General features: G+C 30.1%; 3 protein-coding genes across 5 annotated transcripts in view; 2 read left to right on the top strand and 1 right to left on the bottom strand.

The window, feature by feature from the left end:
• The window catches only part of LOC105145082 (uncharacterized), a 58,309-nt gene that overhangs the window by 13,521 nt on the left and 24,374 nt on the right, over positions 1-20,414 (bottom strand). The gene's annotated exons all lie outside the window — the stretch shown is intronic.
• Positions 443-3,593, top strand: LOC105145080 (uncharacterized). Of its 2 annotated transcripts, XM_087414672.1 has the most exons (6): positions 536-553; positions 1,651-1,706; positions 1,776-2,013; positions 2,599-2,909; positions 3,031-3,093; positions 3,209-3,593. In XM_087414672.1, the coding sequence occupies exons 3-6, from the start codon at positions 1,859-1,861 to the stop codon at positions 3,520-3,522; spliced, it is 843 nt and encodes a 280-aa protein (XP_087270798.1). In that variant the 5' UTR covers positions 536-553; positions 1,651-1,706; positions 1,776-1,858; the 3' UTR covers positions 3,523-3,593. The 2 variants fall into 2 exon arrangements, with proteins under 2 accessions (XP_011052724.1, XP_087270798.1); XM_011054422.2 differs by lacking the exon at positions 1,651-1,706 and having other exon boundaries at positions 443-553.
• On the top strand, positions 10,923-14,267 carry LOC105145079 (uncharacterized). Of its 2 annotated transcripts, none has more exons than XM_011054421.2 (6): positions 10,923-11,083; positions 12,021-12,212; positions 12,395-12,670; positions 13,709-13,766; positions 13,935-14,006; positions 14,092-14,267. In XM_011054421.2, exons 1-6 carry the CDS (start codon positions 10,972-10,974, stop codon positions 14,105-14,107), a joined length of 726 nt encoding a protein of 241 aa, XP_011052723.1. In that variant the 5' UTR covers positions 10,923-10,971; the 3' UTR covers positions 14,108-14,267. The 2 variants fall into 2 exon arrangements, with proteins under 2 accessions (XP_011052723.1, XP_011052722.1); XM_011054420.2 differs by having other exon boundaries at positions 13,655-13,766.

The following is a 20,414-nucleotide window of genomic DNA, read 5'->3' as shown; positions in this document are numbered from 1 at the left end:
GATAAAAAATTTTCATTTTCATCACTGATTTGATTAATGAATTTGCGCACAATAAAGTAAGAAAAAAGTTTGTGTGTAAGTACCACTAAAGTCCCAATAAAATGTGAATTATTTTACTGTGTTTCTTTTGTAGCATTCACTGTATTGTATCTTGTAAAGAATGTTTATAAGGCGGAACAATCTTCGATAATAAAATTAAAGATAAAAAATTATTGTTCTTATTTAAACATGTCTATAAAATTTGATTATAATCTATTCTATAACTTAATGACTTGCTAAATAATTATAATTAAAAAAGTTCACCGATTGCTGGTATCTGTTAATCATTGAGAATTATATTTCTGTCTCGTGATTCGCATCATCGAGCAATAATTCACCTAAAGAGAATTACGCAGTCGAACGCGTCCTGTATTTTAATGACAAATCTAAGGTCATGCGTAGTTATTGAAAAAGGGCGGAGCATGATACAATCAAGTCAGAACGTTTTCAGACATGGCGAAGAACATCGGCAGCATTCTTTTATTAACGTTCGCGCTATCGTTTGTACGAGCAGGTGAGAGAAATATTTCTGGAAAATGAAAATATAAGTGTTACTGCGCATATATGTGATAAGTGCAAGCATATCATATTGCAAGTGCCACTAAAAAGTTTTCAACCTGTAGTGTGTATTATAATATTGTGCTCGTTTCAATATATTCATAGTATTTTTAAAACCTTTTACATCATATGAATAAATAGCGATGTTAGTATTTCAAATTCAAATTAAAAAAATCTAAGAATAGAAAAGTTATCTGTATCATCAGTATTTCTTATTTTCTGTGATATAGTATAATACTCATAAAATTATTGTTTAGCATAATTTAACTTTAATAAATTGTGACAGTTTGATTAATTTTTATTCATAATCAGATTCATCTTATATAATTGTGTGTATGCGTAATTAAAAAAAATCAATACATTGCATTACTTTTCAAATTTGCAATAAATTTGAATTGATTTTGAATAACTAATTTTGAATAAATATAGCTTTTAATCTTAGATAATAGTTTTTAATCTTAAATATCAGTTAATGAAATTATATAAATACGAAAGAAAAAATAAAAAAAAACCGCAAGATATATATTTTCTCATGTGCTACATAAATTCAAATGTTTTGAATTAATATAAAGCTCATATAGTAAAACAAATATTCGCATTTCCTTTTATTCATAATTTAAAAAATGCAATAATTAAATAACAATATAATACAAATTGCAATGATTAAAAGCAAATAATCAGTAAAGAGAGAACAGCCAATAATACCTGTTTCGTTATTTTATTAATTTACACGAAGCAAATAAATGAGCAAAACTGATGAATGAGTGAATCATATTTTTTTATTTATTCCGTTACGTCGATGTTTGTTCAATCATACCTACATGTATAGAAACGCAAATCTTTTATAATTTGTTCGTTATAAAATATCTCATTATAAAAATATCATTTCCTCTTTATTTTAACAAGAATAAAAATTAATTTAAGTTTTCAAAATTACTTTAGAATTTTTTAAATCAAGTAGTACAAATTTATTCGAATATATTGATTATGTTTATGTTTCATAAGAGTGTTATAATTCGAAGATTTATAGGAATTTTGTGTGTTTGACTTTAGTCTCAATCATCTTCTTATAACTGATGCAAGTATATAATTTGGTGAAATATAAGAATGTACGCATATGCTTTCTCTTATCACCTCAATTTTTAGATACTTGTGAACTAACACTTTTCGTTGAATAGATGAATACGAGCGACAATGGAATACACCGCCAGAACTAACACCCGAATCGATCGTTAAGATCTTAGACAATGAGGAATCCCAGATGCGTCTTCTTTCCCTCATTCCCGTCACAGCGACTGTTAGTTTAACTGCAGGGAATAACAATGCTCACTCTGTCAGTCTGGGTGCAAGTCTCGATGGTATTAGCTTTTCGGAAAGTAAGAGTCACAATCGTCCTATGGGATATGATACTGATGGGTGTGTATGAAATAATGGTATAATTTAAAATTCGTTTCTAATTGCATTCGGCAGAAGAAAAGCTAGATAGAATTATAAAACATATGAAAAAAGCACAAATATTTAATTTTCGATTATTTTATTAAAAATTAAATATTTCTCCAATACTTATAGAATTGTAGTATTTATTTTGTGTGAAACAGTCGAATTTACTTCGATTATTTTTCAATTATTAAATTCAAAAAATACGTTTGTTCTTTACTGAAGAATTTTCTGAATTGATGCAATAAGTGAAACAAATCTAATTTGTTTCGCTCCACTTATTGCACCGTGTGTATCAATTTAGAAGATTCTTCGATAAAGATCAGACCTATTGTCAATATTTCGTTTCTAATAGCATATAAAGGTGTCTCTACATAATTCGCAAATCGCAGAACGTAGTTCGCAAATACAAAATTTGCATTTGTTTTTTTTATTACGTGCGGTTAATTTTCATCTGTATGTATCTTGTGTGCGGTGATCATCATTCTGCGTCTACGCATTTGCGAATACGTTTTGCGATTTACGAATTATGTAGAGGCATCCTAAAAGACAGTTGCTTTTCAGATCTTCCGTTTCCGTAAGCAAATCGGCGACTGTTTCTGCGGGATTATCAGGAATTTCTACCGCAAGCGCGGAAGCTTATAATAACGGTAACAATGCTAAAACTAAAAGCCATTCGCTTAGTTTTGGTCAATCAACTGCAACTTCTTTTGGAACAATTGAAAATGGACAAGCGATTACCGGTGCTGCATCTTCCACTGGTATCTCGCAATCCTTTACAATTGGTGATAATCGCAGACAATTTTCGCAAGCTGGTGCTGTTAATACGCAACATCCCACATGGAGTAACATTGGCCCAAACAATGGATACATTGGCGAGTATCGATAATTATTACATTTATTTTGCTATCATTCAGTTTTTAAATTATTAAAAAATTAATTAATAACATTTATTGTATCAAAATAACAATTAAGGATTAAAAAAAATTATTTCAGATCAACGTTTCAATCGACCAACATTGACTATTTCGAACACTGACCCAAACGCTAGATACAATGGCGAGTATCAATAATTATCACATTTATTTTGCCATCATACAGTTTTTTAATTATTAAAAAATTAATTAACAACATTTATTATGTCAGTAATTAATAATTAAAATAATTATTTCAGATCAACGTTTCAATCGACCAACATTAATTATTTCGAAACCATGGGATGAAACAAATCGACCAACATTGAACATCGATGTGTCTGATACATCCAGACAAGAACAAAAGCCAACGATTCATATCCACAAATGGCAACCGAATCGTAGGATTTCCCGACCAGATTTTTCAATTAAACCTCAGCTACACGATATTAGGAACGATCGAAATCACGGATCGATAAGTCTTCAAATCGAAGGCAAAGATTTTAAACATTCTGGTAGTGATTTAATTTCTGATCTTGCGCAAACTGTTGATGAATTATTTGATATTGTATGATAAAAGTACAAATAAAAATTGATATGTACTTACAAAATTTATTTGATAATAAATTCAACTTATTAAACAAATATCTTATTTGTGCTAATTAATAAAGTAATTAGCCATATATATATATTAGGTGTTGGAATTAATTCGTAGCGTTTTTTAATGAAAGAATGTTATTTATTTCACATGAGCATTAAAAAATACATTAATGAAAGTACTTCCCATCACTTGTAAAACGCTACGAATTAATTCCAACACCTAATAATACCTTGCTTTTTCTCTAACTTATCAGTAATTAATTGAGTCAATAAAAATTCAAATTTTTTTCTCTTTGAATATTTGACTATTTTTAGAAACATAACTATAATTTTTTTAATTTTCAATAATTAAATATATATATATATCATAAAAGTACTTTCATAAAAGTATTTATTAAATACATTATTCTTTAATATTTAAAATTTATCACATTACTATTGATAATTTGTAATTGTATTTTTATAATAAAGCATACTTGATAATAGAAAATTTCTGATGATGGTATCAATTCAGCTATAATAGCAATGCGTACGCGCGATTCATAACGTAATTTATTATTTCTCCTCTTATTTTAAAATTTCCTACTTCATCGTGCTTCCAAGAAACTGATTCGCACAAAGATAAATTGTAATGAAACATGAACCTTGCTCGATGCGAGATTAAAGGAGTTAAAAGAAAGTAACATATTGAGATTTTAGTTAATATCAAAAACTTTATAACTTTCGATTATGGCATCTTGTAAAGATAAAATATATACATATATTGAAAAATATTATATTAATATATAAAGACAATAATATTTGTGATATAATATAATAATAATATAAAAATTTATAAAAATTAAATACTTTTGTTTAATTTATACTAAAAGGATAAATAATAAAGCAGTAAAAAGAAACAAGGTAATCAATAAGAGTCTTCATGATTGTTAATGCGCAATACAGAATTACATGCAAGTCGTAATTACATGATAAAACACAAACATTTTGACTAGAAGTTTGGGTCTTCTTCCGTGTAAGCAAAACAGCAAAAGATTGGGAAAACAATACTAAACATAAATAATAAAACTTTGCTCCATTTTTTGCATTTTATACATATATGTGTATATTTTTATAAAATATACTATACCTATGTGCACAAATCATTACTTATTAGACTAACTAATTTATTCGAAGAAATGCTTGGCCAATCCTTAAACTTGAATTTTATTTTTAAAAGTATTACATAAAAATGATTGTGCGAATCAGTCATCCCTGCGGAATTGTTAAAGCAATAATCTTGAACTAATCGCGACATCTTTGAAATAACAGATGGCCTGAATAACAATTTATGAAATAACAGAAATCTGTCTTATCAGCGACTTTAATCATTTTAGCCATCAGCAGATGGTACATAAGTTAGAATGATGGATACAGCGTGAATTAAAGAATTCATTAACAAATATCAAAGTTGTACCATATTTTTAAAAAATTGACTTTATATGAAATATTTACATACTATTTATGTTACACAAATTTTTTTCGTATAGACGATAATTAAGCATATAAAATATGTATATTATATTAGGTGTTGGAATTAATTCGTAGCGTTTTACAAGTGATGGGAAGTACTTTCATTAATGTATTTTTTAATGCTCATGTGAAATAAATAACATTCTTTCATTAAAAAACGCTACGAATTAATTCCAATATATAAATACCTAATATATAAATTGTAAATTATATATTAGTAATAATACAGAAAGAAATAATTAAGTTTTACTATTGTTAGTATAATTAATCTTAAGTAATAAACAAAAATATACAAGCAAAATAAAAGTTTTAATGGAATCCAGTGCTACAGTAAAGAAGATAAGCGTAGTATATACGTTATGTACACGTTGATGCAAATTATTATATTTTACGTGTAAAGCCATAACTTTGATATTTATATATTGCTAATTAATTATTTAAATATTCGGCGTTAGTTAATTCTTTCAGTAGAAAGGATAAAATCTTGTTTCAAATACTTAAGCAAAAATAATGTATTGATAGCAATATACTGCAGAAAGCCTTTTCTGATCAGCAAGAATTCGTATATAACATTTAAGAACCGTTTAAATACTTCTTAGTATTTCTTCACAGGGGACGTCTCTTCGATCTTAGATATATGTTATCAAGGTCATAACTCTAAGTGACCTTCAAAAAATTGTAGGTGGCGATCACAGTGCATTCAAAAATTATTAACAAATAAAGTTGAAAAAATAATATCTTATTTTTGTTATACTGACGAGCATACGACTTTCCACATAAAGCAAGGTCTATTCTACCTCCTCTCCCTTATCTAGAAGAAAGTCGCTAGGGTGGACTTCCCTTCGTTTCATGTGAAAAATCTGTCCCCATGAAAGGAAGGGAGGTGAGACAGATTTCCTTTCACATGGAAAATCGAACGTCTCAAACAGGAAGAGTATAGGATAGTTTTTTAATATATTGTGTACGAAATAAGATATTTTTTTTTTAACTTTATTTATTAATAACTTTTAAAATCTTTGGAAGATGACTTATGTACACTATCCATCATATATAAAGTATTATACAAAAAAAAATAATGAAATTTTGAAAATGAGTTTTATATATATAAGTACATCTCGAAAAGTGTATGAGAGTTAATTTATAAGAAAATGAGAAACATATATTAGCAACGACACGAAAATATATATATGCAATGACATTCACACGTCAAGCGATCAAGCGTTTTATATTTTTATGCATTTGGCGTCGCGACGCTTTAATACTCTCATACTTCTATGACATATGTCAAGATCAAGATCATCGAAGAGGTAATTCTCTAATGTATTCTTTAAGGTATCCTGTAAGATATCCTCTAAGAAATCCTCTAATGTAAAGAAATATCAATGTTTTAAATAATGATAAATATCTCGCATTTATTTTTCCAATTGTTTATCAATTAAGATAATTTTTTATTTAAGTTAATTTTTTAATAAATTACACAATGACGTAGTAACATGCTATTTCCTCGTAGAAATCCATCAAAGATAACAATTAATCATATACGGATTTAAAAAAAAAATAGCACTTATCTTTCCATGAATTCGAATTTCTTAGAAATATTGCGCGAAGAAAGAACTCTTCAATACATATATAAATAAAAAAACTTGCAATAAATAAAAAACGAAACAAAATCGAGTTTTGTGTATAATAAATGTCCATCTCTATCAATATAATTCATCTCCTTTCACAATATCATTATCTATAAAAATTGTAAAATTGATAAAGGAATACGAAATAGATAGGGCAAAATAACTCTCTCTCTCTCTCTCTCTCTCTCTCTCTCTCTCTCTCTCTCTCTCTCTCTCTATATATATATATATATATATATATATATATATATATATATACTAAAATAGCAAAACTATCAGAAAAGTAACAATATCGTATTAAATTTACGATATTTATGAGAAGCTTAGAATACTTGTCGATGTGATTCAAGGTCATCTCAACACTGACTCACTGATCGTCTCAGTTTGACTAACAAAAAGTTACGACAAAAATAATCGTGAAACTGGTCAGGTATTCGCGAGAGATTCGATTATTTATATTCTACAATTAACGAAGAACAAACTTGACATTTGTCGGAGTATAAGGTTGAAACTATCAACAGATTTTTATTTGATAATAACATACTAGTGATAATTGTGGCATAATGTCAGATATAATATAACAACGATAATTAGCATTTTTTTTTCAAGGAAATTCATAGGATGTTATCAATAAATGACCGAGACAAATGACTAATTTGTTAAATAGTAAAGAAATGATGTTGTAGTATATAATTAATTTTTTGAATCATGCAATAATTGTCCACACGTGCTCAACAATTTTGCACATATATTTATATATATAATATTATCGTTTATTTATTTTACATAAAATAAAATAAATAATTTAATTTTTAAAAACATGATTTAAAAAACACCTTCTCCTTACACTCTAAAAAATAGTGGTATCTATATAATTCTCACTGTGTTGGTGTTAATATTAACACCGCACAGGTGTTAACCGATATTTTTTACAGAGTACAAGATTAATAAGTTCCTGTTGTATCAAGTATTTAAGATAAAAATCTTTATAACAGTATGCACGCGTGTACATTAAAACAATTGTAATAACAAGCTTATTATCTATTAATCATCTGGTTTTTATGATTCGTTTGTATGCTCATTAAATCAGTCTATATGCACACTGAAAAAAATACAGTCAATTTTAATAGATATTTAGTTGAATACTGCCAACTAAATATTTATTAATATAAAGATATATTTATTTGATACAAATGTTATTTTGATTTAACAATCATTTTTTTTTACTAAACAAATATTTATTTACTGCATATAAAATATAGTATAAATATTTATATTTATATTAAATAGTATATATTAGGTGTTGGAATTAATTCATAGCGTTTTTAATGAAAGAATGTTATTTATTTCACATGAGCATTAAAAAATACATTAATGAAAGTACTTCCCATCACTTGTAAAACGCTACGAATTAATTCCAACACCTAATAGTATAAATATTTACTTAGTCAATATTTAGTTACTATATTTTTTTCTCAGTGCAGTGTCGCCAATATTAGTTCGAATCGTGAGAAAAAATATATAAACAAGCATATACATACTATTTCTTAATATTTTCAAAATAACCTTGTTTTGCGTATTTTTATATACTATAATAGCAATTATACAGATTTGCATACTCGTGGTACATACGATCTGCGGTACGTAAATTATAGCCATAAATTATTTGCAGTGATGATACATGCATAAGCTCCATTCTTCCTTTATATATTGAAAATGTGGAATATCGCATTAGTAGATTATTACGAAATGTATGACCTGTTAATAAAAAAATTAAATAGATCCTTCTTCGAATCGACATCTTCCTTCAAGGGGATTTCGTCACGACTCTCCATCATCAAAACGATTATAACTTCTAAATCTGATTTATCTCGATCTCAGCCAAGGCTAAATGAACTCTGCATTCTTTTATAGTCAACAGGAAGATGATTTGTGTTGTTGGAGATTCATGCGATTTTTAGTTACGCACAATTCGAATAACCGTATACCAGATCCTTCTTCGTAACAATATTCGCAAGTTACTATTACGGATCATCCCAGAAAACCAAATCTGCAAGCGCTATTACATTTTCTTAGGAAATCTAATTATTTCCACTTACAGATGAGCGTTATTAATGACGTCAGTAGAAAGTGTTGTATTAAAAGATATATTTTAATTAATATGTTGCAACATTCATATGACGCGTACGAAAGCTGCGATGCAAGAATGAGCAGTGACAATAAAAATATTAATATTGTATATTTTACGACACAAAAAGAAACGAGGCTATAATGTGTGATTATTTTTGTTATAATAATATTATCAATTAATAATTTTGCTTTGTTAAATATTTTAGATACTTGTCTTATAATATTAAAAATTAATATTACGTCGTTTACTACGATAATTGTACGTAACTTGTTATCGTTACTATTTCTAATTCTATCTTATCACAAATGTAAATTACAAAACGCGAGATCTCTCAAAGCACAATTATTGATCATAAAAGTACGTATTGAATTAATTTTTTGTCGTTAAATCTCAAAAAAAAAATACGATGTTACATCATGCACTTAAGAAACTTGTATCGATGTTTTTATAAGCAAGGTAATACATTTCGTGATCGATGATGGAATAGAATATGCGAAAATTTACACACAAGCAAAATTGACACGCAATAACGTGATTGCAACGACTTTAACCACAACGAAGCAAACAGGAAATATTAACCGGATGGTTTGCACGTGCGACTTGATTGTAATTCTAAACGTTAATTACTATAAAATCAATAGTTTTTATCAAATTAAAATGAAATAGAAACATTAAAGTAAGAAATATAAATTGATAAAAATAATAGTTGTTTTAAAATTATAACACATCATAAGTTTTTAATCAAAAATGATTCAAAATAACAGTGTTAAGAGAGTTGCTTAATTAATTTACAAACAAAGAAGAAATATTAATCCAAGTAAACAGAGAAATATTAACCGGATGGTTTGCATATGCAACTTGATCGTAATTCTAGATGCTATTCAATATATAATCAATATTTTGTATTAAAATATATTAAAATAAAATAGAAGCATTAAAATAAGAAATATAAATTGATAAAAATAATATTCAATTTCAAAATTAATACATCAATACAGATATTTAATAAAAGAAGACTCAACATAACAATGTTAAGAAAAAAATCGTAATTAATTTACAAGTAACGAAGATTGCAAAATTGCATGTTTAAAAATCTCATAGTTTTTTTTTTGTATCGAAATGTAGATCTATTAAATAGCATGAGAAAATGTTGCAATTTCAACACTAATTAAGAAAAAATATACGTGCTCGAGTTCGGGAAATCCTAGCGAACGTCATTCCACGTTTAATGTATGGAAACTCTTTAATTACAATAATAGCTCAGCCGGGGAATCATTCTACTATTAGTCAAAGTAATGAAATGACGTTACTACGATTTCTGAAGGCTACGTAAGTATGTTAGAATATATGCGATAAATATAATAGTAAATAAAAAATGTGAATAATTAAAGATTATTACTAGGTTAGGTTAATGATGAGTTAATGAATAAATAAAGACGCCTATTTGTATTTGTCCTGCATAAAGCAAGCGTTCAGAAAAGATAATTACTAGTTGATGCAATTTCCAAGTAACCATTTAGTAGCTCTTTGACAACCAGATTCTCATTCGTTCCTATTATTTTCATCGTTTCCTTATGATCTAACAACGCCTTAGAAGTAATGAAAGATGGCTAATTGGCTATTAATTTCTGCGCTATTAACTTTTGCTACACACTTTTTCATATACCAATTATTTTGTTCTTATTAATATTAATATTATTTTTATGGTAATAAGAGAGAACTCTCTTATTCTAACAGAAAGAATTGATATAACATAAAGAATTTCGTTTGATAAATTTCATTAACATTATCATCAGAATAATCAACGATGAAAAACCACAAAATAATTATTCGTACACACAGAAATTACAGGCTGTGTATATTAAATTGTCAAGTTCATTGTTTTCCTTTGCGTTTTGAATTTCATTCGGTGTTCTTGATAATGTTCTTGTTGATGCACATGATTGCATCTTCGTCTCGAAGAAAAGTGTCAGAGCGCATGCGCATATTACCGGGGACTCCCTCGGAAAATCCAAAAATCAGTGGTTGCTCGGCGCGGTGCGGTGTGCAACGCGCGGAGAAAAGCGATGGAGATGGAACGTTACATAATTACATCAGGATCAAATGCGTGTCGGATAAGTGACTATAAAAGCGGCGAGATTAAAGGATTCGCATGCAGTGCATCCTAAGAACATCGAATCCCGACACCATGGAAGTTCGCGCTCTTAGCCTAGTGCTCCTGTGTACGTTTGTCACGGTCATTTTCGGATTGCCGACGTTACCAGGTGAGAAGAGAACAGATCACATTGTACATGAAATTCTTAATAATGCATTGTTGTAATCATATTTAATAAAAATCTCTTCGTATACAATGTACGTTTTACTTCTTTGGAATAATTAAAAAAATTTTTTTAGTCTTTACATTTCAATAATATTATAATTAAACGAATTTAGCATTTAAATGCATTAACTTTAATTATAATAATCTTTAGTGACATAAACAATACTTTGTAAAGTTACAAAGTTTACTAACACAAATTTTTCTTACTTATAGCGAATTCGATTGGACGCACTCAGTGCGTACATTAAAGCCGTTATACACAAAAAATAACGTAAAGATGTATATAACGTAGAAACTGATTAAATCTCCTGAAATACTCAATACATTTTATTGTATTATTAGGTAAAATATATATTTTATAATTCGAAATTGCATATCACTTTTATTCAAATTAAATCAGTGTACAACGGCTTTAAATATGCAGTGTGTTTAATATTTACTAGTGTTTCCAATTGAATTCGCCATTAGATAACGTTACTATTTTAATGTTTTTTTTCTTTTTTTTTCATGCAAATTTGCAGAATTATCATTTTCTTTATACAAATAATACTCATTTGATATATTCTAAATGTTCAATTTAATCTTATTGTCTGTGTTGTTATTGCAAACAGTTTTCTATCCATTTGTCACAAATTTGAATGTTTTTTTTGAGAATTTAAAACGAGTTTTGTGATTTATTCATAGCAGCTGACAAGATCACGTTTATTTTAAAAAATAACAAACTGATGTCAGAAAGCATGCATGTAAATTAACTTAATTTACATTGGCATGTAAATGAAATCATCAATTTAAAATTCTTTATACGCCAATTTACATCAATCGATTAGTTTCTTATTGCTGTTCATATAATGATCAATCCATTTTTTACCATCCATTATCAGAGCCAGCTGTAAATGCACACGAGGAACGCACATTATCGACCGAGCTGCAACCGCCCGCGCCGTCCTTAGACGAGAAGGAAGAGTATTCTACAATCTATATAATTAATTTGTACGCTGTAAAAAATAGCAGCAGCAATGTATCGGAGGAAATGTTTCAAAATGAAGTCGTAGAAACGTTACCTGACATAATAGGTGAGTATAAATCAACGAATGACACATGATGTCTCGTATCTCATCGGCGTATCTTTTCATAAATTTCATTTGACATTTATTATTTGTAAATTAACGAGTATCTTGCAAGAAATGATAAGCAAGAGCAAATGGAGTTAAGAGAATTCTTAGAAGGGATTTGAATAAAAAATATGTGCTTGCAGAGCCATTAGTTTCTGTCATCCTAGTAGTAGAAGATAACGAAAATGAAGAATCAGAAAATCATCGACCTGTCGACCTCGACAAATTTGCGGAGGGATTGGAAGACGAAGGTTTCAAGGTCGACAAGATCGATTTCAAGAGCAAAACGAAAGTGCTTAAGATGAAATTGGAAAAGGCGGAGGCACAGAGTATGATAGACTCGGCTTTGAAGGGTGATCAGAAGAAATTCCGTCAAAAGAGGTCCTACTGTATGAGATGTGGAAGATATGGAGGACATGGTGGGTATTCGAGTGAACATTATTCAGGTGATGGTAGTGGAGGGGGATGGGATAGGCATTCGAATGGAGGTGGATATCCAAGCGGGGGTGGGCATTATCCTGGTGATGGTAGCAAAGGTAAATTATAGTCGCATAACTGCGAAGGGGAAGAGTATAACTAATCGACGAATGTCGGTAAATACTTATCTATTAATTTCAGTGTTGAAATATGCCTGAAACTTTTGTACTATAGACCTTTTACTTACAACTTAAAACTGATTCTTTTCTAAATAAAAAATTAGCATTAAATAGGTATAAAACTTTCGGAAAAATAAGCTGTAAAAAATAAATGACAGAAAATTGGCTACATAACTACTTTATATATCAGTAATAATAGTTATGCAAAAAATAATAGTTTTGCATCAAAATATTGCATTAATTGATGTAAAAATGAACAATTTGTTGAGCATATTTTTTCAGAATTGAAACGCATGTTCGATTAAATTAATTTTCCTTTTGACAATTATTGCATATTTTCCTCAATTTTTGCATTATGTTAAATAAAAAATAAATTATAAAATGAGAAATAAATTATTAATGGCATACTCCTGCATCATAAGTATTTTCAAGGAACTCGTTTGAAATAACGCTTAAACACTAATGACAATTTCAGGACGCAGCATCGAGCGAATTGAAGGAAGGAAGAAGCTATATAAACAATACTTATTTTTTTAACTAATAAAATATTAAATAAATAATATTAATAGTAATAATAATCATAATATTAAATAATCTCTTACATATAAGAAAAATATTAATTTTGATTAAGACGTTAATTGACAATAACAAACTTGCTTAGCTTTTTTCAGCTGAAATTTGCAATTTATAATAACAGTAATAAATATAACATCTAAAAAATATCACGTATCCTAATTATATATTAATATACATTGCTATTGCTAAACTCCATCATAATTGCGCATAACAGGGGCACGCTTTGTCTAGGGCAACAAGGTTATACAGCAGTGATACCAGTTGTACTTGTACCTGTTTCTACAGGACATTATGGTCATGGTGGTCATCATGGTGGTCATCGTGGACGCGGCGGCTGTTGCGGGTAATATTCTACAACTGATCAATACTTGTATGCGGTTTCAATACTTTGTATGGTAATATTTTGTAATTGATCAATACTTGTATGGTATTCATTATAGATTTATATTTAAATCTTTACTCTTTATTAAAATTTATGATTCTGAAATTATTTAATTTTTTATATTTAAAGTGGTGGAGGTGGCGGATATGGTGGTGGAGGTGCGTATGCTTCCGCCCAAGCGTCAGCCCAAGCTGGAAGCTGGTAAATATATTAGCCAAGACAATTCATCAACCAAGACAATTAACTTACATTTGCATCAATTTAAACTCCCATTTCCTTTTTTCAGGGGAAGAAAAAAATGAACAGACTATACATAATCACGTAAACATGTTGCATCGCTGAGATTAATGATTTATGCTGCCTTCATGTATAATACACATGCATGTACAGTACAAAAAACAACGTAGATTTTTGGAATGCTATAAATCATTACATAAATAAACGTTATGAGTATCAATACAATATCCAAAAATAACCTTAAAATATTGTAATGCGTTTCCTCCTCATCCGTTTGTATAACATACTTGTGTAACTGGCGCACAGTAGTCGTGAATAAATAACAAAACAGGTTTGGCTCTAACAAAAATTACGATTCATTGCTTATTCGGACGTAAACGACTTCTTAGAAATAATTACGAGGTTCGTGATTAGTTTTTCATGGAATTTCAGTAGAAGAAGCGCTGCGTGTTAACGAGACATGTTGCATCTGCCTCCTCGCGTGGCTTTAATAGTCCATTAATTTCTACACTTCTCGATAAATAACAATAATAAAGTTGCACTTATGGTAATAAGATAATATATCATTGCTATCATCTCTTTTTCGTTAATTCTTAAATCTGTGAAAACAGAAAGTTTTCTCGGAGAAGATTTTTATATCCCGAGGAAGCTAATTTGTAAAAATTTCTTCTTCTCTCTGACGTAATCATATTAAAAAACTTAATTCGCACAATTAAATATTTTAATATAATATAATCGCGTCACAGCTTCGAAGATATTAAAATAATTATCTTTTAAATATACAATATCCGGAATCAGAATCAAGCCTAACTTGGAAAAAAATATGAGAGTCGCAATGTGTATGAGACGTAACGTGTGGAAGAGATTATAATTCGACGACAAGCGATAAAGTTCATCATCCAGGTTTGTGAAGCGTAATCCATGCTCGCATCCGTTCCGCATTATATCACATGGAACCCGTTCCGCATTATCAAACCGTTGTAATTCACTTGGTACCCGCAAGCGGCGGCGCCATAATCTTGCTCGGCTCTTTTCTCGCATAACGTTCCGCGATTGGCGTCATAAGTAACTCACGCGTATTTCTATCGGTGGGATTTAAACGCCATAGCCATAACCGGGCTCTCTATAAATACGATCGGTATTATAGCGACGGCACCGCAGCATCCGCGGAACGATCTCAGCGATGCGTCGGCCGACTCTGTCCGTAGCCGCGAGTGGCAACAGTAATTACGGCGCGAGTTGAATGAATGTAACGGTAAAGTCTTTCGATTCCTTTCTTCATCTATTCGGACAGAGAGAAAGAGAATACCCGGCGCGGAACGAATCACTCGCCGAAACGCGAAACCGGATCGAACCGCGATCGGAAGCGGGTTCCATCGGACAGGCGTATTCATCTCGCGATATAGTTGGGCGCGCTCGCACTTCAAGCCGACGATCTCTTCAGCAACCTTATCGGTATGATTAACTGTCGAAAATAAGAACATCACGTTCAAAGCACGAGAAGAGCAAATATAAAGAACGTAATTCGTTTCATGCCGACTAAAGCGGCTTATCCGCTGATCATTTACTATATGCGTCAGCAACTAGTTTTTTTATTGTTAATTTCACGGTCGTAACTACAACAATTATAGATTGCATCTTAGATTCTTTAAAATTTTCTTTATTTTATCTCTCTCTCTCTCTCTCTCTCTCTCTCTCTCTCTCTCTCTCTCTCCTCACTTACAATCAACTTTTCATTTCTCTAGACTTCACCTTTGAAGCTACTATTATTAAAATTAAGGTCAGGAGATCTACATCAAGAAAGATTTGACAAAAAGTAAAAAATAAGACATGAGAATACGTAAATAAAAATAAGAAAATAATAGAATAAATAATGTCTAATTTGCATAATGTCTAATTTGTTAAATTATTATCTTTTGTAAGAAATTATATATGTAATTCTATTCACAAATTAAAATCGATTATTTCAAAACCAGAACTTGGGCATGTATGTGAAATACTTTTATTTGAAAAACAAGTATTTTGTATTTTGTATCTTAAATACTGAAATTGACAATGAATCTTATTATTTAAATTACAAAATATACATAAATCTTTTGATTTTAAATACAAAATACGTATCCAATACTTTTATGTGCTCCGCTGAAATACAAAATACGCTTGTATTGCAAAAACTGTGTTTTAAATAAAAGTATTTCAAATATATGTACAGCCCTATTCAAAACTTCGTATAATAGAAAAATATTATTTTAAAATAATTCATTTAATTAGGCCTGTGCAAAACTGAATGAATCTAGATGGAACAGAGAAATCCAAATCTTTTAGAATTTTGCAATGTAAATTTTGAAAATCTGTCATTTTCTTGAAATTCTGGATAATAGTAACGACGGTTTTGTGAGAGCAATGGCACACAACAGCAAGAAAATGTAGGTCTGCGGGTCGTCAAATGCCCATTGACTCCGATCAATCGTATAGGCAAGGACTCTTCTTCTATAATACAATCGAGCGTATTTTCTGGTCGTTGACCGTCACCGGCCGGCAAGCTCTGTGGATTTCGCGACCAAGCCGCTCTGCCAAGAAAAACTGGGCGAACCAGGGACAGATCATAAAAACTCCCTCGGACGAGCAAAGTAATTATACGTTCGGTGGCTTCCCTCGAGTTCTTTCAGGGAGCTCCGAAACTACCAAAAATTCGTATGTGCAGCGCGCCACTTTCAATACATATTATTATTAAATATCTCAAGTGTACTTTGAATATTGTATTTACCTTTCCTATTTTTTAAGACTTTTCAATTTGATATTAACACTACCATTATTTATACGTGATTTTAAATGTAGGTACAATAATTCTTTGTTTGCTTTGAAGCAGATAAGCGCTTCGTGAATTATATGTAAAGAAATTTTTTAAAATTCCTTTTGCAAAGCAAATAGGAAATTATTTTATATTCGCTTTCCCATTGTTATTAGTAATTTTTTAAAATTATTTTTTCTCAGTGTACAAATATTTAAACATATATGAATTTTTTACTAAAAATATTTAATAAAAAGTAAATGTAAGATGTTTTTCTCCAAAAGTAATCTATTGCAAACTTGGTAACTAATTTTATAATAAAATAAGAATACTGTTTGTATTAATAATAATTTATGCACCTTCAGACTATTTACATCCGTTAATAAAACGTCAAAAAATCATAAAATTATCATTAAAAATAATCGTGACAGGTTAATGTAGGTTTCTATCCATAAATCAATATAGCTAATCCCAAGATTGATAAGGAAGTTGTTCTAGCTAAAACCGGATTCTACGACTGAAACTAATTAACGGTTTCGTATCATGTCAACGAACGACACGGTATTAAATGGTAGAAAATAAAAAGACTATAAATCATCAAGATTATAATCGAACTGTCATATAAAGATTCAATGATACAATCATGAAATAACATTTCCGTGAATTGAGTCACTATCATATACACGAAAATGTTAGCTTTACACGCAAATATTTCACAAAGATATCGTAAATGATATGTTCACCAACAATATTAGCAGTTTTTATCCCTTTCGATAGACTCTAGAATTGAAAAGAAAACACGTCTAACCATTTGAAACATTAATCACTGTCGATTGTAGCACGCGACTTAATCCACTACTTTATTATTTCACTTTTTGTAACGACAGTATATATCAGCGCTATCGGTAATTTAATGACGTTACCGCAGATTACGCCGGGCAAGTGAATAAACCCATATCCTAGATACATTCGCCGCAGGTGTGCGAGAGTAAGTCGTCTAATCTCACTTGTACGAAATAAGAAGTATCGTGTATAATAATGTATAATCACTATTAACCTTTGCACTCGTTCGTTGAATTACGCTCGACATGCTCCGTCGGACTTGATTGTACGTGATATCGAATATATCTTTTATAGGCTCATCTTGATCTTTGAATGTCTAATTCAAGGCAAATATCTTACGCAAAAAAAAAAAAAAAAAGATTAGTATTCATACATCATTGAAAGAAGCGTGTATTTACTTATCTTATATTTAAATGAAATTGCTTTATATCCATAATTTTATGTATAGCTACTTTTTAGATTTATTACATAAACGGATGAGAAATAACATTAATAAATTAAGTTTTCAATTAATTAATATAAATTAATTAAATTAATGTAAATTAATTATAGATGTATCCACGTTTAATTATTAGGATCAAAGTGGAATTAATAATTATTATATGTCCTAAATTTAATTATAACGACCGAGTATTAATAGCACAGTATGTACTATATATTGATAGAAAAGATTGGCTGCTACAGTAAATTAGATGGTGAAATTGGCATAGCATTTTTAATTGGCTGTTGCAACCAATTACAAAATGTCATGCCATATTCAGCCAATTTTTTCTTTCAATGCAGTTTTACTCGGATGTAATTTTATTTTAGTGCAACTCGAGGCACGTCTACGCAAAATAGAAGTATATGTCAAGTGACATATACATTATCAACGAGAGCACTCAGTTCTGAACTCTTAAGCATGATCACCTGTTAGTATCTGTCTAGAATCGGCAATAATTGTAATAACGATAAGATAGCGATTGGACAGGATGAAATATTACTGTGTCGTCCGCGGCGCGGAGTCTGCACGTCATTTTCTACGATTCAGCGCCGCGTGGTTCAAGATTGCCGGCGATTAGAGCACACGATCAGGCTTTAATTTAATCCTCCGGGAGTCTCAGATGGTCGTAAAGGGAACCGGTTGCATACGATTGGAATTTAAAAAGGGAAGCGCGCGATATCGTGGTACAACGCACATATAACGTTTTCCTTTTTCGCTCATACGCGTCGCGACGACGCGTTCTTTTTTTCCTCACTCGATGGCGGCGTAACATTTTTTTTAGATAAGTGATTCTCAGTCTAAATGGGAATTCCGTGCTAACCAATTGGCATGCAATAACCGCGTATTCACCTGCGCGTACTACTTTATCGATATTACCGGAAGGATTGAGGTCATCGTGATTTTCGAAGACAAACGCATTTGAGAAAGCGAAAGAGTGGCAGAAACATAATCAGATGTATCGAATCTCGTAAATCAGACGATATAAAATCAGCAAACCAAGAATATGTAGTATTCGGCGACCTTCATTGATAATCCCAAACGGCCTAGATTACAATAAAGCCATCCTGCTTGCCAATTGCAATTGATCTAGTCGCGTCACGTTCGACATAACACGCATGAGTTGCATGAGGATCAGAGACGGCATAGGCGCGACTGAAGACTAGCAATTATTCTCATAAGTCGCCACGACAACGCGTCACGAATTAATCCCAAGTGCGATTACATTTTAATGTCGACATGTTTCTGACCGTTAATGCGTTCTTTCTTGACCGATTACAGCATCAATATTTTCGTGAGATTGCTTGTTATATATTTTTACTGTTAGAAGTTATCTGCTGATTTATTATTGTAATTGCCTATTCTGATTGCGATATATGTATAATCTTACAGGTTTAGCATTAGTAATGTGTGTGTGATAAGCGCTTATCAGCAGTTTATAATTATGCAATTTGTGTATCATTTATATAGCTACTGATCGTTATAATGTCAAATTCTTTCAGGAGAATTATATTATAAAACTATATATTTTGTCGCTACATTGCAACGTAATTGCATATAAAAATTCCAAAATCTAGAATCCAAGCTATAAGTATATAAGCTCATAAACTATTATGCTATTTTATTACAGAGGTTACGCACGTATCTGACGAGGTACATGCGCACATTTACTTGTCTATATTCGTCAGTTACCTTCCCTTGCTCGATTCGATCAAGCGGAAACGGGACGGTGATCAACTGTGATATGCTATGATTGAACGATTATTACAAAATGAAAAATGACACGGTTCCATTTTTTCCCATTGTGCAATGTGGGAATTATCCCCTGTTTTGAAAAAAACTTTCGAAATATAAATAAAATTCTTTATTTTATAATAAATTTAGAATAAATTAATTAGACTGTGTAAAACCATGTACCACTTCAATTTTGTTTATATAACTTCTGCTTCATATTTTTTTATTTTTTCCTTTCTTATTCTTCTTATCACATCAATTATGCATATAGTACACAATTTTGCTGAAATATCTGAAAATTTAATTACATATTATACAAATCTAAAAATAATTTTGCTGGGCATTAAAATAATTATGTAAGTGCTAAGCATATAAATTTAATATATAATATATATTAGGTGTTGGAATTAATTCGTAGCGTTTTTTAATGAAAGAATGTTATTTATTTCACATGAGCATTAAAAAATACATTAATGAAAGTACTTTTAAAACTTATAAATACTTTGTAAAACGCTACGAATTA

Source organism: Acromyrmex echinatior, chromosome 16 (assembly GCF_024713525.1).
Source record: "Acromyrmex echinatior isolate Ae372 chromosome 16, ASM2471352v2, whole genome shotgun sequence".
NCBI classification, from domain to species: Eukaryota; Metazoa; Arthropoda; class Insecta; order Hymenoptera; family Formicidae; genus Acromyrmex; species Acromyrmex echinatior.
Note: the sequence above shows the minus strand (reverse complement) of the source record. Positions and strands in the feature narration are given on the sequence as shown.